This window comes from Pseudonaja textilis, chromosome 17, assembly GCF_049901715.1.
Source record: "Pseudonaja textilis isolate UNSWEBS1 chromosome 17, rPseTex1.2, whole genome shotgun sequence".
NCBI classification, from domain to species: domain Eukaryota; kingdom Metazoa; phylum Chordata; class Lepidosauria; order Squamata; family Elapidae; genus Pseudonaja; species Pseudonaja textilis.
In genome coordinates, this window is record NC_142006.1 from 8,984,205 (window position 1) to 9,010,344 (window position 26,140).

General features: G+C 47.4%; 3 protein-coding genes across 4 annotated transcripts in view; 1 reads left to right on the forward strand and 2 right to left on the reverse strand.

The window, feature by feature from the left end:
• Positions 1 to 6,863, reverse strand: part of CFAP77 (cilia and flagella associated protein 77) — a 37,385-nt gene extending 30,522 nt beyond the window's left edge. Inside the window, exon 1 of the mRNA XM_026712610.2 lies at positions 6,535 to 6,863. Coding sequence (XP_026568395.1) covers positions 6,535 to 6,732 — 198 coding nt within the window. The 5' untranslated portion in view covers positions 6,733 to 6,863. The remainder of the gene's footprint in view (positions 1 to 6,534) is intronic.
• A 2,394-nt stretch (positions 6,864 to 9,257) lies between these two features.
• TTF1 (transcription termination factor 1) lies at positions 9,258 to 19,884 on the reverse strand. Of its 2 annotated transcripts, none has more exons than XM_087914740.1 (11): positions 19,712 to 19,884; positions 17,802 to 18,661; positions 16,610 to 16,845; positions 15,501 to 15,686; positions 14,962 to 15,040; positions 14,265 to 14,395; positions 13,226 to 13,448; positions 12,621 to 12,707; positions 12,341 to 12,406; positions 11,570 to 11,641; positions 9,258 to 10,690 (listed from the first exon to the last, which is right to left on the reverse strand). In XM_087914740.1, exons 2-10 carry the CDS (start codon positions 18,656 to 18,658, stop codon positions 11,584 to 11,586), a joined length of 1,923 nt encoding a protein of 640 aa, XP_087770866.1. In that variant the 5' UTR covers positions 18,659 to 18,661; positions 19,712 to 19,884; the 3' UTR covers positions 9,258 to 10,690; positions 11,570 to 11,583. The 2 variants fall into 2 exon arrangements, with proteins under 2 accessions (XP_087770866.1, XP_026568277.1); XM_026712492.2 differs by having other exon boundaries at positions 11,570 to 11,655.
• A 429-nt stretch (positions 19,885 to 20,313) lies between these two features.
• Positions 20,314 to 26,140, forward strand: part of SETX (senataxin) — a 29,159-nt gene continuing 23,332 nt past the window's right edge. The window contains exons 1-6 of the mRNA XM_026712243.2: positions 20,314 to 20,452; positions 21,850 to 22,030; positions 22,622 to 22,829; positions 24,530 to 24,639; positions 25,271 to 25,490; positions 25,722 to 25,838. Coding sequence (XP_026568028.2) covers positions 21,851 to 22,030; positions 22,622 to 22,829; positions 24,530 to 24,639; positions 25,271 to 25,490; positions 25,722 to 25,838 — 835 coding nt within the window. The 5' untranslated portion in view covers positions 20,314 to 20,452; position 21,850. The remainder of the gene's footprint in view (positions 20,453 to 21,849; positions 22,031 to 22,621; positions 22,830 to 24,529; positions 24,640 to 25,270; positions 25,491 to 25,721; positions 25,839 to 26,140) is intronic.

A 26,140-nucleotide genomic window follows, 5' to 3' on the forward strand; every position in this document is an offset into this window, starting at 1 on the left:
AAAGTTTGTAAACTATTACCAAAGTGTAATTTCTGATGGGCAAAAGAAAGAAACGTTTGAATAATTCACTGGAGTATTACAGCATTATTTAGTTGATTTAAGTTTATGAAAATTATGGATCTCCAACTCCAGCATTGCTGATGCGAATTTGAATAAAATAGAAGATCCAATCCAGGTTCTATATTTTTTTAAAAAATAGTTTATCAAAATACAGAGAAAAACACAGAGGAGGGGAGGAAACCAGGAAGGGGGAAATGTGTTGAGTAAAAGGTAGAAAGGATTAGCATCGACTTCCAACTCTCTTTAGCGCAATAGAATAACAGCCTCAACTTTTACTTTTACATAATAATATACAGGCAAATTCTCGACTTACAACAGGTCATTGAGTGACTGTTTCAAAGTTGTAACGGCACTGAAGTGACTTATGACCGCTTTTCACACTTATGACCATTACGGTTCCGCGAACAAAAATTCAGACGCTTGGCTATCGACTCGCATTTACGATGGTTGCTGTGTCCGGTTTGCTCGTGACCTTCTGGTGAGCAAACCAGATTCATTTAACAACTGTGTTGCTCACTGAACGACCTGAGCAATTCACTTATAACAATGGTGGCAAGGAAGGTCGTTGAATGGGGAGAAACGGATTGAACCACCGTCCCACGTAGTGTTGTGGTTCGTCAGCAGTAAGTGCGACGGCTGAGGTCTCGGAGAGCGAGGACTTGGATGAGGGGCCTGCGTGTGATTCAGGGATGAGGCCAGGACTAGCAGGGAGTGGGGTGAGGCCTTTGGAGCTTGTGGAGGCTGGCATCAGGGGTGCAGAGGGACCCTGCGACCAGCGTGTGTGCTCAAAGGAAAGAGCAGCTGCAGCAGCACAGGTGATTTGGGAGTAAGGCTGGCCCTCCCTTAAGGGATAAAAGCCAGCCCTCGAAGGTGGGATTCTTTGCAGGAAGCAAAGAAGTTCTTGTACTTCAAGTCCTTGTGGAAGTTTGGTCTATCCTGGTTTATTTTCGGAGACTTTTGGCTTTGAATATTTCCTTGCACTTAGTCTTGTGTTCTTGGCAGCCTTGCACAACCTCGACAGGGCTTGCTCTTATCTGGGACAACTAGGTTTAATAGTGCTTTGCTGTGAATGAACATCATTTACAGAGACGCATTAAAAAGGTTTTGCTTTTATCTATGTTTTGTGTTTGTTTGATTTGAACGAGGTCAGAACTCTTAGCGATGTAACTTTGGGGCTCAATGGTGGCTATAAGTTGAGGACTATGACAAGCCAGGCCTACTCCATCCTTTTGTCATTTATTATAGCATATAAGTGATTTCTTAAACTATTAAAATTGCCGATCGAAGACGGTTAAAGCTGTTTATCGGCTCCAAATTACATTTCTGCTCTCCCCGCGGAGCTGAATAGAAAACACCCAAATTGCACACAACGCACGCAACCCACAAGTTGCCGACAATCTAGTTAGCGGCGAGCCGAGATTTTTTCCCAAATACAAATTGCACTTCCCCGTTTTCCCCACCGGTATCACGGTTCTTTGTTCTGCTAAGAAAAATTAACCTCAATCTGGGCTCCAGGTCCCCACATTGATTATCATAGTCATTTAAATACTGTAATCTCATTTTTTGACATCAGGGGGGAAAGAGAGCGAAAAGGGTGGGGGGACGAATTAGAAAGATAATCAGGAAGGAGCGAAGGACAGAAAGGAAAAAAAGGAGAGGGAAGAAAAAGAAAGGAGAGAGAGAGAGAGAGAGAGAGAGAGCAAAGGGTGGAATGAGGAGGGGGCAAAGAGAAAGGGGCGGGGGGGGAGAGAGAGAGAAAACAAACGAACAACCCCAGAATAAATTAACTCACAGAAAAGGAAAAGCCGGGGAAACCTATTTCAAGATCTTTCCACTTGATTGCAAAAGTTGATGAAGTTTAAATGAAGCAGAATTAGGCTGAGCGACATCCCAAATTGACTGGCGGGGTGGTGTTGGTGCGTGCGAAGAATGCAGCCTTCGATCCTCTCCTTTTCTCTCTCTCTCTCTCTCTTTTTTTTCCTTCTTCTTCCAAGAGGTGGCAGCCTGAAAAGCCTAAATGGTATAATCTCCAATCTAACCCCGAGAATGACAAGGGCGAATAATGAACAGAGCAGCCAGGAGGGTGGTGTTGCTTAAAAGAAATTAATCCTTTCGCACAAAGGATTTTGGCTTTGATGCCTATTGATGCCCAGGCTTCAACCTTATCTAAATGCTAACTAACAAGAAATACACCCTGTTAGTAGCTGTTCTTTTCATGGGCCAAAGGCTAATCTGATAATAACTATTTTATCCGTTGGGTTCATCCGCTCCAATGAGCTCTGATTCCCAGAGATGGACCTCCATCCACTAATTTTCTCCTGTTCGCCACCTCCCCCCCTCTCCCCACCTCTTTTTATCCTCCAGGTTTTTAGCCTTTTGGAGTAGACAGGGGGTACTCAACAAACATGGGGCTCAACCCAGCTTTCCCAGAAAGAAAGACGGGGCACGCGAGGAAGGCCCCAAGGCGAGCCAAGGTGGGGGAGAGAGAGAGAATGGGACTTGGTTAGGGAGATGGCCTTGCCCAAATATCTCCTGGAGAAGCTGGGGAATGGGTTGAATTTGGGGTCTTCTGTGCAGCTGTACCAAAAGAAGGGAAGATCTGTAGCTCAGGGTTGAACCGTGGGGTCCTTGGTGCTCTTTGAGCTGGCTTCTTTTCACGCAGATGTCTTTATAACCCAACTAGGTAACATCATCAATACTAGAAGTGAATGGGGTTTGCTCTCTGTTTCTATACAGCAGCTTTGAGCTCAGCTGTTTTCTGGTAGACATTTCACTACCCAACTAGATAACAACCTCAGCGATAGAAGAACTTGGGGTTTGTGAAGTGGAAGAGGAGGAGGAGGAGGAGGAGGAGGAAGAAGAAGAGGAGGAGGAGGAGATGATCATGGGGTCCTTGGTGTTCTCTGAGCTGGGTTGTTTTCATGGCAGACATTTCATGACTCCACTAGGTGACATCATCAGAGCTAGGGTTTGTTTTTTTTCTGTCAAACTGAAAGCAGGTGTCAAGGAAGAGATGGATGTATTGTGTAGTAGTGCTGCCATGAATACTAGCACTGATGATGTTACCTAACTGGGCAATGAAACGTCCTCAAGAAAACAACCCAGCCAAGATGTGCCAAAGAAACTAAGATGGGCTAAGTTGGAATTGAGACAGCAAAGCCATCCAACCAGTCAGTCCCAGAAGAGATCAGTGCTGGGTGCTGGGTCAGGCCCTGAAGAGGAAACTCAAAGACTTTGGCCACCTCATGAGAAGGAAGGACTCCCTGGAGAAGAGCCCAATGCTGGGAATGGTTGAGGCAGAAGGAGGAGAAGGAGGGTGGCTGGATAGAGTCCCCGAAGCAGTCGGCGTGAGCTTCAATGGACTCCAGAAGATGGTGGAGGACAGGAAGGCCTGGAGGAACGTTGTCCATGGGGTCGCCATGGGTCAGACTTCACGATGTCGCGATGAACAACAACAAGTAGACCTTGTGAACACCACGCTTGCTTTTGCACATGGGGTGAAATCAGGGATCCCAGAATCGTAGCCTTTAGCATGCCGAATTATGGGGGGAAAGAGCCCATCAGTTTTATGAATCTCAAGTTTAGAATTTTAAGGTGTTGCGCAAACCCGGTCCAGCGTTTCTGAAGATTTTTGAGCATTAAAAAGAGAGTCGCCAGGCACAGATTTCGTAACCTTTTGCGCTAAGCTACTGATTTATCACCCTTTTATGCCACAGAAACACAACAATTGTTTAAATCATAGGAAAGCAGGAATCAATTTTGCACCGGACCCTGGTTTCATCTATCCCAATTTTGTGGATACAAGCAGCTGTCCAGGAGACCTGATTCATTTTTGACTGGCTGATCTGAAATGGAATTTTCCGTATGCCATAAGATAACTTTCTTGTCTGTGGTAATGGGGGAAGGAATTGATTTAATTTGGCTTTTGGAAGACAGCCCGTCCTCAAAACCACGTTGCGCTTCTCCCAGTTTTGAAATCTCTGCCTGGGTAGGGTGCAAGCTCAAATAATTGATGCTCTCAAGAGACCCCCTGGCTTTTTTTGTTTGTTTGGTGAATGGAAAACAGGAACATTGTGGATTAAGCAACAGAGCAGATTAAAAAGTGACGGTGAATGGTACACCAGGAAGGAAGAGAGGAAGGAAGGAAAGGTGGCGGGAAGGAGGGAGGGAGAGAAAATAAGAAGGGATGGAGGGATGAAAAAGGAAGAAGAGAGAAAAGGAATGATGGAAGGAAGGGAGGGGAGGGAGAAGAGGAGAGGAGAGAGGAAGGGAAGGATAGGGAGATTAGAGACAAAAAGGGAAAGAAAAGGAAAGAAAGAAAGAAAGAAAGATTCAAAATTTCAAATGTTACCAATTCCAAAATTATACACTAGACCAGGAAGCTCAAAACAATTCTTAAACCCTTTTTTCACCCAAGACCTCTTGACTGAATAGTTATGGGACAGTCTATATTATCCCCAACCGTCTGGATATGGATGTGTCCATATAATAGCTTGATTTTAGCTACCCACCCCCCCCCCCCAAATAAATATTTAGATGGTTTCCTCCTCCCCTGAAGACTTCAGTTAGTGCAATAGGATCTTATATTTTAATTTCTCAGGAGGAAATTAGACTCTCGAACACAAGACAAACCCCCCCTCTTTAAGGTTGGTTGAAATATTGTCTTCTCCTAGCCTTTTTCTCTTGGGCCAGTTCTCTTTTTAGAAGAGGAGCCCCCGGCCCATCAATCAAATGCCCAAAGGGGGCTGTTCCCAACCCCTCCCCCCAAAAGGCGCCCCTCCCAGTTTGAAGCAAGTTCTCAATAAAAGATTCCCCCCCTGGTAAAAACGGTTGGAGAGAGGAAAGTGGGGGGAGGCTCCCCTCTCGTGGCCGGAGAAGAAAAGTGCACAACCGATTATTATACTGCCTGCATTTAAGGATCCTCAAACGAGATTTTTTTTCCCCCACCGCTCCATAAATGACATTTTCCAGGGAGAAATCCTCATCAAAACTTTCTATTTTTTTTGTTGTTGTTGTCCCTAGAAAGAGAGGGCGTCCTAAATTAAACTGAATCTTTTTCTAAATGGGAAGTTGCCAGCCAGAACTTAGAACAACCCCGTTGTTTTTGAGATAGATGTTTGAGATATTTGCTAAAGCCAGCACAATCAAAGGGAGAAATGACGATTTTTTTGTGTAACTACTGTAAAGATTGGAAGTCACTTTTCCCCTCCTTCTTGCTTATTCCCCTTTTTTCTTTACCCTTTTCCTCTTTCTTAAACCTGCACTGCTTTTACTATTAACATTCTTCAATAGAAATGATTCAGTAAAAGACAATTGTTACAGAACTTGGCACAACCAAACAACAGCAACCACCCCACCCATCTTCCCCTGCCCTGTTTCAAGATAGGTTCCCCCCACTTCTGGCCTTCCAAAGGCATGGGGAACGCGGATGGTTCCCAGAATTCCCCGTGAGCATCCTGCTTGGGGATTCTGGGAGTTGTAGTCTCGACAGCCCTGGAGAGAGTTGGGATCAGCTGTTCCAAGCAGCCCGCAAGAGGTTGGCGGCGGTCCGTGCTGCCCTCTAGTGTTCAAACAAGGGAACCGATTCCTTTTGCCCACCTTTCAAAGTTTGCGTTTTACCTGTTGCAACTTTTCTTAAGCTGTGAGGAGGTTGCAGCCCTGAGGGATGGTTTTGCTCCAGTTGAGCCTCGGGACGACCCCCCTCATCATCCTTAATGCAGGCTAAATAGGGCATGGGAGGGCCAGAGACCCCTCTGATAGGTCCCCAGTTCTTGTTTTACCGTTCATTGTTTGTGTCTTAAAAGCACAGTTATGACCACTTGGGAGAAGGTGTCGTTGGAAGGGCCGCGAATCAGTTCTGATCGCCTTGGCCTCAACCGAATTGGAGAGAGGTCAAGGGATGTGGCAGCATCCTGAGAACTGCAGTTTTTTCCTTCCTTCTCTTCCTCCTCTTCCTCCGTCCCTTCCCTCCCTCTCCTTCCCTCCTTCCTCTGTCCCTCCCTCACATTCCCATTTATTTCCTTCCTTCCTTCCTTCCTTCCTTCCTTCCTTCCTTCCTTCCTTCCTTCCTTCCTTCCTTCCTTCCTTCCTTCCTCCCTCCCTTCCCTTCCCTTCCCTTCCCTTCCCTTCCTTCTCTTCCTTCCTTCCTTTTCCTTCATCCCTCCTTCCCTTCCCTTCCCTTCCCTTCCTTCCTTCCTTCCTCCCTCCCTCCCTCCCTCCCTTCCCTTCCTTCCTTCCTCCCTCCCTTCCCTTCCCTTCCCTTCCCTTCCTCCCTCCCTTCCCTCCCTCCCTTCCTTCCCTCCTTCCTTCCTTCCTTCCTTCCTCCTTCCTTCCTTCCTTCCTTCCTCCCTCCCTCCCTTCCTTCCTTTTCCTTCCTTCCTTCCTTCCTTCCTTCCTTCCTTCCTTCCTTCCTTCCTCCCTCCCTCCCTCCCTCCCTCCCTCCCTCCCTTCCTTCCTTCCTTCCTTCCTGCTCACCTTGGCAATGAGATGGTTCTGTAGCATGCTCTCTCTGGCCACCCCCAGCCGCTCGTTCTCGCAGCCTGGGTAGAGCTCCGCCAGGGTCATGGGGCGCCGGGGGGGTGGGCAGATCTGGCTGACGCTGCGCCGGCGGGGGAGGCCCACCTTGGCAGGGGGGGCATTCTTGGCCCCGGCGGGGGCGGCCACAGCTGCCATCCGGCTGCTGCTGCTGCTCTCCAGGTGTTCCCTTGGCAAGCCAGAGAGATGCTGCTGGGTCCAGCCCTTGAGGGACGTACCACTCGGGAGAGAGGGGGGCCTGCCAAGGACACTGGGGGGGGGAGAAGGTGGACTGGCCCCACCCTGGGCCTGGCAGGACCCTTGGAAGGAAGAAATGGACGGTTGGGTCCAGCAGAGTGAAAAATTCAGCCGGTCCACAAGTCTGGTGGCATCACATCCTTTGGATGCCAGTTGCGAGGCTAACTCCCCCCCCCCCCGCCAGGGAATGGAGAGGCTGGTTGTTATGGCAACCAGAATGCTAACAGTGTTCTGGGAGCAACCTCCGTCCAACTGAAAGTCCGCAAAGGCATCTCAATGGCCACCAGCAATGCCAGCCAACCGTTGCAGGCTGGGAAACAGCGTTAGCTCTGGAGCCGCCTCGCTCGCTTTGCCTGCAAGAGGCCGGCTTCTCTCTCTGGGCCCCCTTCTTTTGGGGGGGAGGGGGGAAAATATGCAACCAATGGCCCCCTAGCCTGCATCTTTCTTTCTTTCCTTGCACCAGGAGTAGCTCGACTTAATCGAGTTTGCATTTCCCCCCCCCTCTAAGTGGGGAGGCGCCTTATTTACTTATGCAGTGGATTTTGGCCCCCCCAGTGTTGGTTATTTTGTCATGCAAATTGGGGAGCACATCTAACGCTCCTTTCTTCCTTCTCTCCCCCACTCCAAGAGCAACAACACTGTGAGGTTGCTTGGGCTGAGAGCAAATCACTCAGCCAGGTTTCCTACCCTTATAAGGTAGGACTAGAACTCACCACCTCCTGGGGATTGACCCAAGGTCAGCCAGTCAACTTCTAACATCTGGATCAGACTGGATCAGTTGTATTTCTGACCCAACCGGTGCAGACGGCAGCAGGATCCAAGAGTGAGGGTGAAAGGGAACCAGTCCAGGAGTCTGACAAGGACTTGGACGAGGGTCTTGCGTCTGACACAGAGATGGGGTGCTGACTCTGGAGCCTCTGGAGTCTGGCAGCAGCGAGGAAGAGGAGCGAAGGGAGCCTGTTCCCAGTGTGCGTATGCACGGAGCTGCTAGAAGGCAAGAGCAGCAGAGACAAAAGGGGCAACTCGGGAGTAAGGCTGGGAGGTGATTGCCCCTCCCATAAAAGTCAGATCTTGATGATGTGCTCTCTGCAGGAAGCAAAGAAGCTCAATAGATTCTGATTCCTCACTGAAGCTCTGCAAACTGCGGTTTGTCTTTGCTGGAATTTCTGTCGGTTTATATTCTAAGTAATTGGACTTCTGTTTCTTGGCAGCCTTCGACAACCCAGAAAGGCACAAGCTTATCTCAGAGAATCGTCTCTCATGAGTTTTGGCTGGGAATGCAAGAAACTCCCAGCGTCGCATTAAAACAGGGTTGATTTTATACTCAAGTTTGTTTCCTTAATTTGAACGAAGCCTGGGTCAGACCACCACTAGGTAACACCATCAGTCCGAGAAGGGAGTGCGACTTGCTCCGTTTATCAGTAGTTCTGAGTGAAGTTGTTTTCTTGCAGACGTTTCGTTACCCAACTAGGTAGCATCATCAGTGTGAGTGAGCGCGATTTGTTCCGTGTTATATACAGTAGCTCCGAGTTTGGTTGTTTTGTTGCAATGTATCACAAACCAACATAAGGAAGTGAGCTAGGCAGTCTGTCTACAAGTGGCTCCCTGTGCGTACCCATAACCTAGTTTGAGCACTTTCATGGGTTTGATAAATTTCCATTTTTTGTTTGTGCTCAGTAATGATGTCATTTATACGGTGGCCAATTCACCCAAACTTACTCAGTCTGGACTCAAAAGCAAAACGTGCCACACGATCAATTTATTGGCAGCTCTATCCTCTATCCAAATTAAAGTTCCAACAGGTTTTGTGCTTTCAACGCGGAGCGTGTACGAGAAACAGGCATTCACCCTGAAAAGAGGCTTCACAAAGTTTTACAAGAGAGAGAAACGGACTTGCAATGAAAGGAAACCCTTCACCGTCAGAAAATATCAGGGCTAGCCAGTTGGCAACGTTGCATTTTAAACCTGCACTGAGATGATTGGGGGCTCTCAAAAAAGCCACTTGGGTACCAGACAAAAGGATCAGAGATGAGACACTCTTTCGTTGTGTTTTTAATTTATTTTTTATTTTTCTAAAAATTAAAAACCCCACGTACAAATAGTTTTGAACCCACCAGGGGAAAAAAAAACCACACAACCCAGCCCTTTTAATAAAATAAAAATGGAAGTCAGCTGATAAATTCAAAAGACAAAAAAACGACCCAACCTCGGAAGAATCCCGTTGCCCTGTGTGCAATTTTAGCATTGCTTCTTGTCTAAATTAAGCAGCCAAGAGCCATTTCCCTGCGCTGAGAACTGAAAAACTTAGCAACAACTTTTTTGGGGTGAGGGGAAAGGCACCATTGAAACTTTAAAAAAAAGACCCCTCTGCTTTCCAGAGTGAGAAACACGGAGAGATCGTCGCATTTAGCCTTTTTTCTGGGAAGGGGAATCGCTTATGCTTTCAGACACACGAAATTCGGGATTTTATTCCTCGGTGAATGCTGCGTTGATTGAAAGCGGAGAGGGTTTTTTTTTAAAAAGAAATCATCTTCACCTTTTGGAAACAACTCCAGAAGGAGAAATCAGCGGCTTCTGGAAATAAAAATTTAAGCGAGGCAAGACGGGAATGTCCAAAATTTAGAATAATGGAGCGGGACTTCGGGAGGTCTTCTAGTCCAACCCTCCTTTCAAGCAGGATGTCTGGGGATGGGGAAATGGGGTATTTTGGTCCTGAAACGTTTCTCATTCCCAGACAAAAAAAAAAAAATTGAGTTTGTCGTCTGCAGATGGGAGGAAAAAAAGTCTCGCCTCACTTAAAAACATTCTTTGGGGGGGCTCTGTGCCCTTGGAACCAGCCGTGAAATCCCTGGGGGCGGGGGTTGCCCAGGAAAAGCCCATGTTCCGTTCCAAGTGTGTATTTAATGGCTCAAAATCTTATTTTAAGAAGGGCTTGAAATCCTTCCGGATTGGGCAATCCGAAAGGCGGCCTTCTGAGGAAGGCCGGGAAAAGTTTGGCACTTGGTGGGAGGAAAAAAATGGCTGATGGAGACAAGAGACTCCGTCGTCCCTCTTAAGCGGAGGACTAAGGTAGAACGTGCGGCTTCGGCGCAAAGGCTGACACCTCCTGGGAGGATGGCAACTGGCCTCTTCTGCGTCGAGAGAAGCTGCTTACATCATTTGAGGTCCCTGAGACTTCCTGTTGTGGCCCATCGGCCGCTGGCCAGCAGCTGAATCGGAGGAGGAGGAGGAAGGAGTCAGGATCAGCATAAGGCAACCTGAGAGAGAGAGAGAGAGAGAGAGAGAGAGAGAGGCAGAGCCTGGGCCGTCAACAGCCCCCAGGGCTCAAGGTGGCTGATGAGGAAGAGGAGTGCGTGCCCTGTGGATGCTCAGAAGGCAGAGGAGAGGAGAGCAGTGGAAATCTATGGGCCGGTCCTCGGGACGGAAGAGCCACCGCTGCCAGCGAAGCCCTGCCCTAGTTCTGGGGATAAAAGGCAGCGGGCGGAGATGAATAGATGCGGCAGACAATTCAACATCGGGCTTGACACAGACGACGATTCCTCTCCCGGATGGAAGGCAGGCGGCCAAGGAGAAGGTGAATCGTTTCCCATTCCGCAACAGCCAGGAAGCCTCCTCCTCCTCCTTCCTAGCGTTCGTTCAGGATCTCAAGCGCTGGCCTGACTCGGTTCTCCGCTCTCCTCATCGCTGAGGTCTTCGTCGTTTATCAGCTCATCTTCCAGCATATCTCGGAAAATGTCGTTGAAGCGGAAGGACGTTTTACAGCTTCTTTCCACCGGAGGGGCCCCCTGTCTTTGGGCCAGCCTCTCGTAGGTTTCCTTCAAGGTGGGCAACGTCTCTTCAAACAGGTAGTCGATAATTTCTGCGGGAGGAAAAAAAAAAGGACCATTTTTGGTCAACGGCGATTCTCCACGGAGGGATGAAGGTTCTGGAAAGAGGAGCCCTCCCCACTCCCCCGGGGACCCGATTGGAAGGGCTACTCGGAAGACAGAGGAGAGACCACTGCCTCAAAAATGGCCCAATAAGAGACTGCTGGGCCCACAGCTGCATAACGGACAGAGGAAGAGGGATAGGAGAATCCCTCAGGCCGTAAAGACGACAGCGGGGGAAGCTGTACTTTCAGACCTGCAAAATGTGGCTCACGCAGCTTGATACTACAGCACAGGGAAACATAACCGACTCCTGGATGTTTTTCGCGCTTAACGACGGTTGCAACGTCCCCCACTCGGTCACGCAATCAAAATCCAGACGCTTGTCAACGGGTTCATACTTAAGATGGCCGCCGTGCTCCAGGGGGCACGTTCTGTCAAACGTCAACGGGGAAGCCAGATCACTTCGCCATCCTAGTTGCACGCTCAACAAGCGTGGCAAGGGAGGTTGTAAAATGGGGCACAACTCATTTAACACATGCCTCCCTTGGCAAGATGGACTTGTGAATCAACTGTGGCCATAAGTCCAGGACTATCTTCCCCAAAACCACCTGTTCTTCCCCCGCGTAACGACGGTTATTTCTGTAAAATTCCACATATACAACGAGGATCTGGAATGTGCATTGCGTGAGGCTCTCGGCCACGTTTTAGCCCCGGGTTCTTTAACGTTTGCACAACTACGTGCGCAAACCGTCCCGTAAGCACAACTGCTAGCCGGCAGAAGACAGGGGAAGATTCTGTTCCCCCATCGAATTGCCGTCTGCTTTTCGTGAGGCCGGCAGGAATTAAGGGCAGGATCCAAAGAAACTCACCTGGGAAAGTCTTCTCATACCAGAAAGGAACGTAGGTTGTCTTGATTATGTAAAATCTGCTCTGGACGTAATCTGGAGGAGCGTTCCTGGAAGGAGAGAATGAGAAAGTCGCCCCCCCACAAAAAGTGACAAAGAGACCAGGTAGGATGGATTGCAATTCCCAGACTTACATCCATTCTTGAGCAACCGTTTGAAGATTTATTTATATCCACTCATTCCGCACCCCCCAAATAACTCAACGTGGCTAACACGCCTAATACTCTTTCCTCTTTTCCCCTGAACAACCCTTCGATGCCTAACACGGGACTAGAACTCCCAGTCTGAGTTGGGGGCTGTTTGGAAACCGAAACAATATTTGCTGTGTGAGCAAGGAGACAGCAAGGAGCCTGGGCGTGGCTTAGCTCAACTGTGGTGTACTAAAGCTGCTGGGTGCTGTGAAAGCTAAAACTGAAACTGAAATTCCTCTCCCCTGCTGGTGCTTTGCATTTGGAAGAGATTTCTTTTCAGGTGGGATGTGGAGGTAGAACTCCTTAGCGTCAGAGTGTGTTAATAGTAATAATACAGGAAATACTCTAAATGCTCTGATGGTCATTTCGAAGAATCCTTTCTTAGCGAGCCCCTAGAAGCCAAGAGGAACGTACGGGCCAAATTTCAAGTTTGTAGGCTTTACAGTTCTGGAGATTTTGTGATGATGCGTGAGGGGCATTTCGCATTTATATAGATAAGATTCCACTGACGTGGATTCCTTGAGACTTATTCTAAGCCATTTACCCAATAACGCCAGCGATGTGCTCCCAGTCTATTTCACTGGTGTCTGCCACGTTCAATTCATACAATCTGAAATTGGCAAAAGAAGTCTTTATTAATACCTCAAACTTAAAAAAAGGGTTTTCCCAAGGCTATCTGTTCATCTCCTAGTTTATCTTCCGCTAACATTATCTCCAACATTGTCTGTTTATTGCTAGGCGTCCATAAGCCGCTCATTTGAAAACACGGGGTTGCTTAGAACAAAAACATCAAGAAATTACAGTGCTTAAAAGCCTTCTCGCACCTTTCGATGAGGTCGATCTTAAACTGCAAGTTGTTGAGTCCGTGGAAGTGCGATTTCCCCATCATTTTCTTCGTTAGGATCGACATCCTTTTAAAAGGAAGAACATGTGAGTTATCACAAGCAGCAGTAAGCGCGACGGATCAGGGCCAGACACGAAGTTCCAGTTAAACTGCTGTACTACTCGTGCCTATAGACGAGAATCCAGTCAACTCACGGTCCACACTAAATCGGTGCCGCCTAAGGATGAACAGAATTCAAGGGTTGGACTTGTGGCAACGTAACGATGCCAGGCTAATCCCTCTCTTGACGCCGCCTCCAGTTTCTTTTTGCCTGCCTTTCTTCTACAGCCCATTTCCTCTAGGCAAAATCAAGATGGGCCTTGCCAACTGAGGATGTCAGTCCCGTCCTGATGGCTTATGCCCTTCAGTAAAATTTGCTACCAAGGTGTTAGTGGACTCCCTCCCGCTTCTGGGTTTCTGCGGACCGACAGGGCCATCCGCCTTGACGAAAGGTGTCCTCAACGCACCTTAGAAAGGAAATGGGAGGCCACCTCCCTTTCTCTACCTCTCCTTGAGGCCTGGATCCCGTCTCCCGTGAAACCTCACCATTTCCTTTTACACTGTCGCCAACTCCGGGTTTCCACCTGGGCTGCCACTTTCATCCAGCCGATGTTCTTGTAGAGGTTTTCTCGCAGGAGGGTGAGTGCTCCGTTGGAGTCCCTGTTGTCCAAGGCCGAATCCAACCCCTTCACTTTCGCTTTCAGGATATCTCTAACTGTTTGAAGGAGTCTGTAAGTCTCGTCTTTTGTCCAAGGGCCAAGGTTGGAGTCTGCGCACGTATTTGGACAGACACACACATGAAAACAAGATAGAGACAGAGGTCAAGATAAGATTGGGGCACGATTTGGGAAAAGTTTGTTAAACAACAAATATCACGGAACTATTCTCCATCTCTCTACTATCTTCTTTTTCTTTTCTTTATTATTTATACACAGATGACTTACCCTCTGGAAACAAACACTGTGGGGGCAAGACGCCTCTAACACTCCTGGGAGGGGGTGTGTGTGCCTTAAAATGGCTTCTACTGTACAGCATAGTGGACTTGCCATGATAACGGCTTCACAGTACTCCACAAGGGGGCTCCCTCTTGTGGAGGAATAGAAGAATTGCAACACTGCGCCAGAGACAGTACAACAGCGTGAGTCCCGACTACAGGATTTTCCTGTCTAATACAGGGTTGGGATAAATAAATACCTGGGCCACGCCGGGTTATCGGCTAGTGGAAAATACGAGGCCATCATTTGGAAAGCTGTGACTCACAATTTTTAAAGAAAAACAAAAGTGTTAAAACTGGAATAAACTCTTTATTATCAAGAACCGATTGAAGGTACAGGTAGTCCTTGACTTATGGCCATTGAGCCCAACATTCCTGTGGCTAAGCAAGACAGTGGATCAGTGCCTTATGCCCCGTTTTTAAGGCTTTTCTTGCCACGGTTGTTAAACTAGTCGTTGCGGCTTTTTTCCACTGCTGTTTTATCCTTGAAGGGCCAGTAAAGGGATTATTGTGAATCGAGGACTCTCTCTGCAGAGAATTTGGCGTTTAGAAGAGGGGCTTGGAGTAGGGGGGGAAGAGAGGCCAACCTACCTTCTACCATCTGCGAATATTTCAAGGCGATTGAGTGACTGCTTCGGTTCATAAGCTCTGAGATTTTTTTCCATCTATTCCCATACATGGCGTGATACTTAAAGAGATTTTTCTTCTCTTTCTCTGTATACCTAAAAAGATGTCAGGAGAATTTAAACCCGTCAGTGCTAAAAGGGAGTGGGGTTTGGGAGGAGGAAGAGGAGGAAAAGGAGGAGATGATGATGACTGTGAAGTCTTGGGGCTCTGTCTGCTTGCTTGTTTTTTTTTGCAGATGTTTCATTACCCAACTAGGTAACATCATCAGTGCTAGAAGGGAGTCGGGTTGCTCTTACAGATGCTTTGGCTGGGCTGTTTACTGATGGCTCTATGTCCATTTCTGGACTGGGGTATTTGTTTACTTGACTGTTGCTCTCTGGTGTTCATCTTGGGAGTTAACCTATGCCGATCCAGCTACCAATGGCTGGCAGAGAGGCTTTTGTAAGTGTGCAAAGCGTTCATATCCCCTTTTCCGGTGCCGTTGTAACTTTGAAACGGTCATTCAACGAATGGCCGTAAAGTCGAGAACTATCCGTAATTGTTCTCACTGTCAGGAAATTTCCTCTTAGTTCGAGGTTGGCGCTCTCTTTCTACACCCCGGAGAAAATTTGACTTCTGCTAAAGAATAAAGTTTGGGGGTTTTTTTCCCCCCCGTCCTTACCGTCCTTTATAATTCTGAGGATCAAACATTTTCCTGGCTCGATAATAAACCAGCCTCCAGGGACGGGCAATACCCCGAGCTGTGGACAAAACGATGGGAAGTATTAGAACCACGTTACAATGACCTGAATAAAGCAAGCAAACAAGACTTAGCTAGCCCTTGACTTACAACTGTTCATTTAGCGACGGGTTACTAAAGTGACAACGGCACTTAAAGTCTACGGAGATTCTCCGTTATCCATCAGGTCGCAGACCACACCATTCACGTCGCTCCCGTATCCTCTCTTCCCCGCGTGCCCTAGGATGGAGAGGGGATGGGCCTGGGTCTTCCTCTGACTGCCCAGCCGGCCTCTGCCCTTCTCCAGCCTCTTCCACAACAGAGTCGGCTACACCCGGGCAGTGCCGGACAGTTGAACTCCCAATAAACCCTTTGGAAGTTTTGGAAGTTTGGCTGGAGACTCAGGATTTAAATGGGGTGACTGACATCTTGGATGAGATTTCCCTTCTGGCTAACCAGGAATAAAGCCGGCAAAAACTCACCGATTCTTTCACAAAACAAATATTTGCATTTCAGCCTCTTGATTTCAGCTTCCTCCTCTGGAAACCGGTTGGAGAAGAGGAGTTTCTCCGCCGTCTCAATCCCGCTTTCTTCCAAAAAAGCCTCAATGTTTTCGGTTAATAAGTTGTTTTCCGCTTGGGAGAACACGCCGAACCTCACCGCCAAGCCTGCAAAGACAAGCAACATGAAAAATTGGGAGAACGAGATCATTTGTTGGAAAACGTTGGAATTTTCAACACTGAAAAGCTTTGAGGCGAATTTTATAACGGGCCAGCCCTCTTTTCTAAAACAACAACTGTTCTCTTATACAGGTAGTCCTCGACTTGCAACAGTTCATTGAGTGGCCGTTCAAAGTTACAAGGACACTGGGGAAAAAGGGGGGACGGAGGACCTTTTTTCACACTTAATGACTCTTGCAGCATCTTCGTGGTCACCAAAATTCAGATGCTTGGCAACTGACTCATATATATGACGGTTGCGGTGTCCCGGGGTGTGTGTGTGTGTCACATGATCCCCTTTTGCAACCTGCTGACGAGCAGCGCCAGTGGGGAAACGAGATTCACTCAATAACATTATCCTTTAACAACTGCACTGATTCACTTAACAACAATGGCACGGACGTTCTTAAAATGGGGCAAAACCCACTTAACAAGCATCTCGCTCAGCAGCATAAATTTTGCTTCCAATCTTGGTCATTAAGTGGAGGACTAACTGTATTATAAGACCTAAGTAATACATTCTATTATTTTGGTACAGTGGGATGCATGCAATTTTGCATAGAGAAACTATTTGCACTCTAATGTTTAAACTTTTAAAGACAGAGGCGGGGGAAAAAGAGAGATTCATTTCAGTGTTATGACCTGAATTGCTAATGTTAACAAGCATTAAGTTTATTTAAATTGTCCAGAGAGAAAGATCAGGTCCTTCACATGCAAAGTCCGCTAAATCAGAATCCGTTAAATCAGAATTTCCCAAGCATCACATTTTACAGACTGAAATTCCTATTTCTCCTCTCCTCTTCTTCCATCTGCCTCCTCCCTTCCCCAACCTAGTTACTTTTACTGTTGCACTCACAACGGTAATGTTTCACCTTTTTTCTTAAGCTCCCGAAACCTGGCTAGATCTCGTTTGGCCAGCTGCCTGATCGCAGAATCTGCCATTGTCTTTGCCCGAGGGATGAATTCCTCCAGTTCTTTTCGGGCATTCTCCAGCTGTTCCCTATCCAGAGCATACACATCCTCTTCTTCCTCCTCCTCAGAATATGTTTCGGGAGGGGACCGCTTGCGTGAAGATCGGAGTTTCCTACCCGTTTGGGATTGATCCAATCTGTTGAGAGATCAAAATTGGGCGTGGCTATTTATTTAAAGGTAGCCCAGTTGCCCCATTCTGGGACATTAGTAGCACAGCTGAACTCTGCCTGACCTTGGTCTCTAAACTTGACAGCGGAGAACTGCCATCGTTTGCCAATCTGCCATTAACTATGGGCAGGAGGTGGAGAGAGGTAGCTGGGATCGAGCTGGATGGGAGAGGGGGCCTGGCTAACAACTCATTGTACCTTCCCAGGGTCTTCCCAGCCTGCCATCGAAGAGGCCGTTCCCAAGACAATTTACTCAAATTTAATTGGACAATCAAGAACCGGCGGAGGAACTGGACGAGGGAAAGTTAACCGTGAAACTTTCAGTTCTGGCTTTGCTATCCTGTGCCCCAGTTGACTTTTAGTATAATACACCTTGGAGTGGAGGATCTTCCTGGCCTAAAGGACCGAGTTGGGGCATGGCCTGACAAACTGTTAAGAATTAGCCTCCCAACCTGCCTCCTCCTTTATCGCTTCTCCTCCATTCCGCTTTGAGCGCAAACCCGCAGGCGTCTGCTCCCAGACTCAAAAAAGGGCAAACGAAGCCTTCCTTAGGGACCTTCTCCCTTGGAAAATCCAACCCATTTCATCCCACGACTTCGGCCTAACCTTCTGCTGAGTTCAGAGATGAGTCTTTCAGGGCCGGAGTTATCCAGAGTTTGGAAGTAATCAACGGATCAAATCAACCCCCAGCAGGCTAGGAAGTCCTCAGTTTCAACCCGATCCCCACCGATCTGCAATTCACTACAAGCTTAGTTCAAGGACTAGAGATAAGTGACAGAGCAAAAACTCCACCCCACCCTCTCGAACGTGACGGGCCTAAGGAGCTAAGGTCCACCCCTCCCCAAAGACATTCTTTCACATCCCAGAGTTCTACCCACACTTCTAATCTAGATGAGGACGAGTAAGAGGCACTGGAAGAACCTACTTGGTGTTAACCCCCGAAGTGGGCAATTTGGGTTGGGGTTGTGTCTGTTCATGGTCTTCAGCTGATGTTCCTTCCACCTCCAGGTCCACCTGAGTAGCCTCAGAATCCTCAGCAGTGGGAGAACAGCTTCTCTCTTGGCCATCCCCCGGGTGAAGGTCCACTTGTGGTCCCTCGGAGAAGGAGAAAGGCGAGGAGCCAAAGAGATCCATCTGCGTGTCTATCGTTTGGTCAAGGTCCACCTGATCGTCTCTCTGTGAACTTGTGGCCTCAGCCTTCTCCTTCTCAAGTTCACCAGGGTCATAGCTACCCTCCCTTCGCTTCCTTTTCTTCTTCTTCTTTTTCTTCTTCTTCTTATGAGATGACCTGTTACCATCAACCACGCTGACATTCCCCAAGTCCTCCTTCTGAGATAGTTTACTGGATTTGTTGGGAGTTGATGAGCTCCAAAACTCATCATCATCAACACCCCTATTTGCCAAGGCCTTTTTGAGGGATGGTTGACTGGATTGGTTGGGAATTGATGGGCTCCAACCCTCCTCATCACTACCCTGTTTAAGTCTGTGTTTCATCTTTGTTTTCTTCTTCTTGGGCACAAACTTATTTATTTCGGACTCATCGCTCAGCGGAGTCTCGGGGATGACCCAGGAAGCATCAGAAGTTTCCAAACTGGATTTTTTCTTCTTATGTTTTTTTCTACTAGTCCCAGCATCTTCTGTATCCTGGGAAGGTGTCTGATCAGAGGACACAACTGGCTGTTCGACTTCTTCTCGGCTGCGCTTCCGTGACTTTTTTGTCTTCTTTTCATAGCTAGGCTGTTGCGTGTCCTCTACCAGCAAAATATCAGCCTCGTTCATCATTGTCTTTAAAAAGCAAGGAAAGAGGTGGGTTAAAACTCACATATTAAACAAAAAACCAAAAAAAAACCCACCCCAGGTAGCATTAAGCTTATGACCACAACCGAGCCTCAAACTTCTGCTGCTAAGTGAGAGCTTTCATTATGGGAATTTCCCCCCCTTATTTTCCTCCTCAAAAACTAAGCCTGACCTCATAGTTTCATAGCAAAGCACAGGTGTCGAGCTAGTAGTTTATCAAGGTGGGAACACAGCAGGTGAAGGAAACCATCCTTCCTAGTGTTAAATTTAAATTCAACACAAAAATACTTTGTGGCGGGAGCGACTGCCTGCGAAAGCTCCTGGATTAAGGCTGAAAGGCGAAAGCAGTTTGTTCCGTCCCATATTTGGGTAAACCAGGTTTCCACTGGAAAAATGCGTCATCCTTCCTAGCCTGAATGCAGTTGGGAACTCTGAATGCTTCCACGTCTGCAGAGGCAGAAAGGTGCTTCTACTAGAAATTCTTTGGAAGAGGCCGCTTAATGTAAATACAGACAAAAGAGGTCCAAGGTTGCAAGCATTGTCAGGCAAGTTTCCAATTGATATGCAAAAGATAAACAAACACCAACGCATCAAGAGCTCAAATGTATCGAAAAGAGCACTTAAAACACCAGCGGCTCTACTTGATCACATGGTCAAAATCCAGGTGCTTGGCAACAAGACTCATATTTACGACGGTCACATTGTCCCGGGATCTCATGATCCCCTTTTGTGACCTTAGTCAATGGGGAAGCCAGGTTCACTGAACGACCCTGTTCCCAACTTAACAACTGCGAGGATTCACTTAACTGCCCCCCTTTGAATGCCCCCTAATCGTCGTACATCAGACTGAAACTCCGTTGCACGCAGCTCTCGAGAGGGTCTCCACCTCCAAGGCACACTACAGAAACACGACAACAATAAATAAATACAAAATTCTGCAAAATTCTGCAATCACGAAGGTCAAGGCTGGCTCTGCAAATTATAAGACTGCCCCTTCGCAATTGCAAACGTTAAACAGCGATCATTGCAGACACTTACACGCTGGCGGGGCGTTAGGATCGCCCCTCACTCAAAATAATGATAATAATAATAATAATAATAATCCCCTCTCCCCCGCAAGAGAGAGAGAGATTCCAGCAGGCGAAGGTCCCCGGCTTCCAGCTCCACTGCAAACATGCTGCTTTGCTGAACTTCCGGCTTATACCACTTCCGCCTTCTCAGCTGAGGGGAACATAGAGGAGGCAAGGCAAGAGCGTCCCCCTCTCATGTGGTTTTTTTTTTTTTTTTTGCCCTCTCACTGATAGAAACAGTTTGAAGATATTGGAAAGTAGCCCCTTTCACATTTCATGAGCCCCGGCCTCCAAATAGGGAGCACGTATCCCCTTTAGGCTCTAGGCCTCGGCTTGGAAAAGGCCGCTCCAGTCACCTGTAGGCCTCGATTTTTTGAAAAAGGGCTTGTCTAACCTTTTCATGCATCTACGGACATTGTGGGAAAAGCATTCCCGGAAGTAGGCGTTTCTACCCGACCTCCCCTTCTCTCAACGTTCCTAGCTCTATGCCCTCCTCCGCCGATAAAAAGCGGGCGTCGCCGGGCGTTCCGGGAGGGCGGGGTTTACCGCGGCGGAAGCCATGCTGGGGCGGGGCCTGCCGCACCGGAAGCAGCGCTGAAGCGAGCCGGCGGGAGCGAAGCGGCGGCAACGAGGAAGAGGAGGAAGAGGACGGCCGAGCCTGCGGGCGGGCACATGGCAGCGCTGCCCACCCGAGGACCCGGAGGGAGAGGTGAGGCGGGGGCGACTGCCGGAGAGGCTTAAGGGGGCGGGGCTTCCTCGCTTTCCCCCTCCCCCACAGCTTAGAACATTTCCGCCCCCCCCAATTTACCTCAGAGGGGCTGAGGAAGGCCTTTAAAACGCCCCCCCCCCCTCGCAATATAGAGGTTATTCCACACACGCGCGCACCCCAAACCCGGCTTAACCCCCTTCCCACGACGCTGCGTTCACGTGTCTTCACGGAGAATTTGGGGAGGGGGGGGCAAGGAAAGCAGGCAGAGCCTCCCCTCCCTCCTAGGTTGTGTTTAACCCCCTCCGGTTCCCCTCCCCCTGGAGCTCCTCTCATGCTCAGGGCTCCCTTGGCTGACCCCTCCCCCTCCTGGCACTTTGCAGGGAAGGGACTTTGGGGGCTTCAAATGCAGGGGGAAAAAGGCGAAGGGTCCGCCCCCCCCCCAGAAGTGGAGGGTCTTCCCCCCCCTCAGGAGGAGTTCAAAGGCTCCCAAGTGGGTCCCTGACACCAATACACACACCAATATACATGCTGTATATCTAGGGGATACACACACGCACATATATATATATATAGTGTGTAGGTGTAATGTTTGTGTGTATATTACACCTATATTACACACACAGGCACACAGAATAGAATTTAGAATAGAATGAATAGAATAAGGAATAGAATAGACAAGAGAGTAGAATAGGGAAGAGTAGAATGGAATATAGGATAATATAGGATAATATAGGAATAGAACAGAATGAGGAAAAATAGAACAGAACAGAATTCTTTTATTGGCCAAGTGTGACTGGACACACAAGGAATTTGTCTTGGTGCAAATGCTCTCAGTGGACATAAAAGAAGAGATACATTCGTCAAGAATCGAGTACAACAAGTAAATAGAATCATAGGGTACAATCAATAATCAAATCCTACTAGGAAACAGCCAGTATAAATTGTACTGATACAAGCAACAAAGTTACCGTCATACAATCACAGGCGGGAATTGGATCTGCTAACTACAGGTAATCGTCAACTTATGGCCGCAATTCGGGTGCAAAGTTTCTTGCTGCTAAGCGAGACATCTGTTAAAGTGAGTTTTGCCCCCAATTGGGGATCTCTCAGCTTGGTGGTTTTCTTGCAGACATTTCATGACCCAACTAGGTAACATCAGTGCTATCTAATGAGACGTCGGCAAGAAAGCACCCAAGCTCTGAGAGCACCAAGGACTTCACAGTCGTCCTCTTCTCTGCAAATCCCATCTAGCACTGATGTTGGTCCCTAGTTGGGTCATGAAACATTTGCAAGAAAGCACCCAAGCTCAGAGAGCGCTCAGGACCGCACAGGTTTGAGCCCTGAGCTACGAATCTACTCCCACGGGAACCTTTGTCCCCTTTTTCTCCTCCCTGTAGAATGAGTACATGTTGCTGGTGTACACCAGGTGGTCCCGCTACTACCAAGCTACTAGCAAATTACGCCTCTGCTGCCCTGTCTTCGGAGGATTTTGCTGCCGCCAACGATGACCTCTGTTACTGTCTGGAATGCGTGGAGGAGTACCACAGAGCGAGAGATGGGATTCCATCTTTGCACCAGGTACTCTGATCCAGGGCACCGGTCTGCTTGGGCGAGGTTGGCATGGTTTTTTTCTTATAAATAAGAACGGATCTCAATCTGGGTACTTAAATCTTGTATCTTGGCAAGGTTCAGACAGCTGCGTAGTTGATACTTATGTTTATTTATTTCCTGACATTGAGAACAATTACCTTCTGGCTTGTCTCCGTCATTGGAGGCTTTCAAGAAGAGGCCATTGGTCCAGGGTAGGATACGGTCTCTTGCGTGAGCAGAGGGTTGGACTACAAGACCTCCACGGCCCCTTCCAGACCTAGGAATCTCTGTTCTATAGTGCTGTTCAATTTTTTGTTATATTTATTGAGAATGTTCCTATAATAAAAGGCCAAAAGAAAATAACTGAAGTTAGGAAGTGTACCAATGACTTCTGACCTCCCTTTCAAGTGATACTCATACTGTTCCTCCCACCTCCTCATTATTTTGCAGGTCCCTTTGCCCAATCCATGTCTTCCTTAAATCTTCAGATCTATAATAAACCAATGGTTATTTTTTTCTTCCTTCAACAAAACAAAACAAGGCTCCTCCTGAATTTCCCCTTTGCTTTTCCAACTGCAGATCCTGTGGGATTTGGAAGTTATCCGTCTCGTTGACCACTTTGAGAAGTCCATGCGAGTGGACGATGAAAACGACCTCTACTTGGTGGAGGAAGACAGAGTGAAGCCCTGGACCTTGTGTTGCACTGGTCCTAATTTTGAGAAGCGCCTCCGGGTGCCCTTGCTGGAAGTCCTCAAGTATCCGTACCTGCTACTTCATGAACACCTCAGTGAGTTTTGAAGGGGGGGGGGCGCTCTTGACCCACTTGCTGAGCAGAGATCACCCCAATCCTTGGTGCTCTCTGAGCTTGGTTGCTCTCTTGCAACCAACTAGGACCCAACTAGGTAACATCATCTGTGCTAGAAGGAAGTGCGGTTTGTGGAGTGGAGGAGGAGGAGGACTGTGAGATCTTTGATGCACTGGTTATGTTATCTAGTCTGCTAGAAAACAATCAAGCTCAGACATACTATAATGCAGCCTTGTGAAACAAGACCAGGCAATAGCAAATGTTTTAATTGTTTTACCCCAAAGCACTTTACCTGTCATTTCCTAGGCACTATTTGTTTACCTTTTCAGACCTGTCCAACTTCTATCTTGACAGCTGATATCTGTTGTCAAACATCTCTGCACTTTGGCAGAAGTTTTGAGAACGTGACTTAGCTCCCCACCCCAAAAAAAATTTTTTTTTATTGTAGACAAAACAGTTTCAGGGGTCTCCAAAATTGGCAACTTGTGGGCTTCAACTCCCAGAATCTCTCAGCCAGGAAGTCTTAAAGTTGCTAAATTCCTGATCCTGATCTAAGGACCGTAGGAATCAAGTTGTCTAAGGCTTCTCTTCTTAGCTTCCCAAATTGCTGGATTCAGGAGACTTTTTTTTCTGAATCCAGCACCAAAGATTCCACCTGGGCATTTTGCCAGCTTCCTGCCGTTATATCTGTATCTAATCTATATCTAATTCATATCTATATATCTATTTCTACTTATATCTATATCTATCTATAATATATATATATATATCTACCGTATTTTCCGGACTATAAGCCGCTACTTTTTTCCCACGCTTTGAACCCTGCGGCTTGTACAGCAATGCGCCGTATCTCTAGATTTTTCTTCACTAACTGCCATCAGGGGGCTCAAAAACGTGACAGACGCAAGAGGTCAATGCAAAGAAGGCGCTGCCGGTAGTTTTTGGCGCGCTCAACGCAAGCAGCACAACCACACACAAACGCAAAATATTTTTCACACCCTCAACATGGAAAGTACACGAAGAAAAGCATCCGATGCAGCTTTTAAGTTGAAAGCAATCGATCTGTCTATCCAGGAAGGGGACAGAGCTGCTGCACGTAAGCTTGGCATTAAGGAATCAGTGGTGAGACGTCAGAGACGTCTGGCCGCAGGCGAAGAGCATTCTTCTCTTTTTGTGTAAATATCTCATATCTTCATAGCATCCCTTCAGCATTCTGATCCTCCCTTTTTTAGATAAACTCACCTTGGGTTCGTTCACACCTGGCGTAAAAATAGAGCTTGCAAAATGGCTGCAACTTTCTTCAGCCAAGCAGACTGGAGGTGTGAAATGACAGATAATATTTCCGGTTCCCCTCTGGCCTCTGTTTCCATACCTCGCCTCCCTTCCTTTCAGCAACCCCGTCCATTGAAACACAAACTTTTCAAAACCTTTTGTGTGTGTGTGTGTGGATGTGGGGGGGGCTGAAAAAAGGAGCTTTCTGTCTTTTGAAAAAGCGAAGATCTGGGAGCTTTGACCTTGGAGAGACGAAGATGAATTTTTTAAAAAAACAATGCCTTAAGCCGCAGAAATAGCATTTTTTTCTCTCTTCCCCCAAATGTGGCTTTGATCTCCAAAAGATGCATAACATCTTGTTCTTTGGGTGGCCTGCCTGCCTGACTTCGCCCTTCCTCTCTCGCTTGCAGGCGAGCTGTGCGTAGAAGCTCTCTGCAAAATGGAGGAAATGAACTACTTCTACCAAGTAGTTGGCAAGCATCCCGGTATCTATTTACTCCTGGTGCACCCCAATGAAACGGTGAGTCACTCGGGTTTATTTCCTTTCTCTCTCCTGACGTCGTCGTTTGTCGTCTCCAGAGCTGAATTCTTTGCATTTCTGCAGCAAACGCATTGAGCCAGGTACCCAGTAAGTTCTTAGTGCGGTAAACCTCTTCCTATTTAAATACTTGAATCTGCAAGGGTTTTTTTTGGGCGTGGGTGTGTGTGGTTGGTGATGGTGTTGTTTTGCCCCTGAACCAATTTGGATCCATAGGCCAACATCAAATCGTGGTTTGTAAACCTGGCTTCCTTGGGAGTGACAGCTTAGAATTCAAGATTCTGGCATTAACAGTGAACGTTTAAAGAGGGAGCATTATTTTTGCTGGTTGCACTTGCAGAAAGAGCGAAAAGAACATCAGATCTTGCTTGCAGTAGGCTACAATTTTAATTGAATGTTTAAATTTAAGGCCGTTATTGATTAACCGAATAACACAATAACAGAGTTGGAAGGGTCCCCGGATGAGTTTTATTCTGCATTTTCTTCAATGTCCACAAGCCACCTTATCAGAGTCACCTTATCAGACCCACCTGCTTCATAAATAAAATAAATTTGGCTGCACACATAATGCTTGACTTAAAACCCATTCATTCAACAACCTTCAAATCCCTAGATCCGCCAGTGGGCCATCCTGACCGCCAGGAACCTGGGCAAAGTCGACCGAGACGATTATTATGACATCCAAGAAGTGCTGATCTGTTTGTTCAAAGTGATAGAACTGGGCCTCTTCGAAAACCCGGATATCTATAGCTCATTGGGGGTTGAGAAAACCAGACTAGTCCTGTTGCCTCCCCATCTGTATGATACTGGCAATTATAAGAACTATTGGCTTGGTAAGGAGAGAGAATGGCAAGGTTATTATGGGAATTGGGTTTTAGTCTGTTCCCTCTTTCTTTTTCCTCTTTCTTTCTTTTGTCCTTCCTTCCTTCCTTCCTTCCTTCCTTCCTTCCTTCCTTCCCAAGGTCCCTTCCAGCTTTATTCTGATTTAAACTTGTTTGTAATGAAGGTGCTTGTGGATTACGAAGCGGCCAGTTAATGTCTGATTTCGGGGGGTTTTCATGCAGGTCTCTGTATGCTGCTCTCAGTGCTGGAAGAACAAGCAATGGATTCATTGATGCTCGGACCGGACAAACAGAATTTCATGCAGTCTATCATGCACATCATGAAAAAACAGACCGATGGTAATGGATGAGTGAACTCTGGAGGCTGTGATGGAAAGAGTCAGAGACCGGGGACTGTTATGCCTTTATGCCCGAGTGGTTCATATAATAGTATGTAATCTTTGACGTAGGGCCAAAGTCGAGCCCGGAATTACAGTTGTAAAAGCCATGATGGTTTTTAAGCAGGTCATCGTCATGTCTGCAACCTGGTTTTCTGACATTTTTGCAGCGGTCACGAAAGGAGTCGCCATAGTTAAATAAACCCATTGTTTGCAGTGGGCAGGTTTTTGTTTTTTGTTTTTGCCAGAAACATGACTGTGGGA

Excerpts from the sequence above, each read along its gene's own strand:
- TTF1 (XM_026712492.2), bottom strand. The coding sequence starts at position 18,658 with ATGATGAACGAGGCTGATATTTTGCTGGTAGAGGACACGCAACAGCCT. Across the intron at positions 16,846-17,801 it reads ACTTCGGGGGTTAACACCAA|ATTGGATCAATCCCAAACGG; the intron begins GTAGGTTCTTCC and ends ATCTCTCAACAG. Across the intron at positions 15,687-16,609 it reads TCGGGAGCTTAAGAAAAAAG|GCTTGGCGGTGAGGTTCGGC; the intron begins GTGAAACATTAC and ends TTGTCTTTGCAG.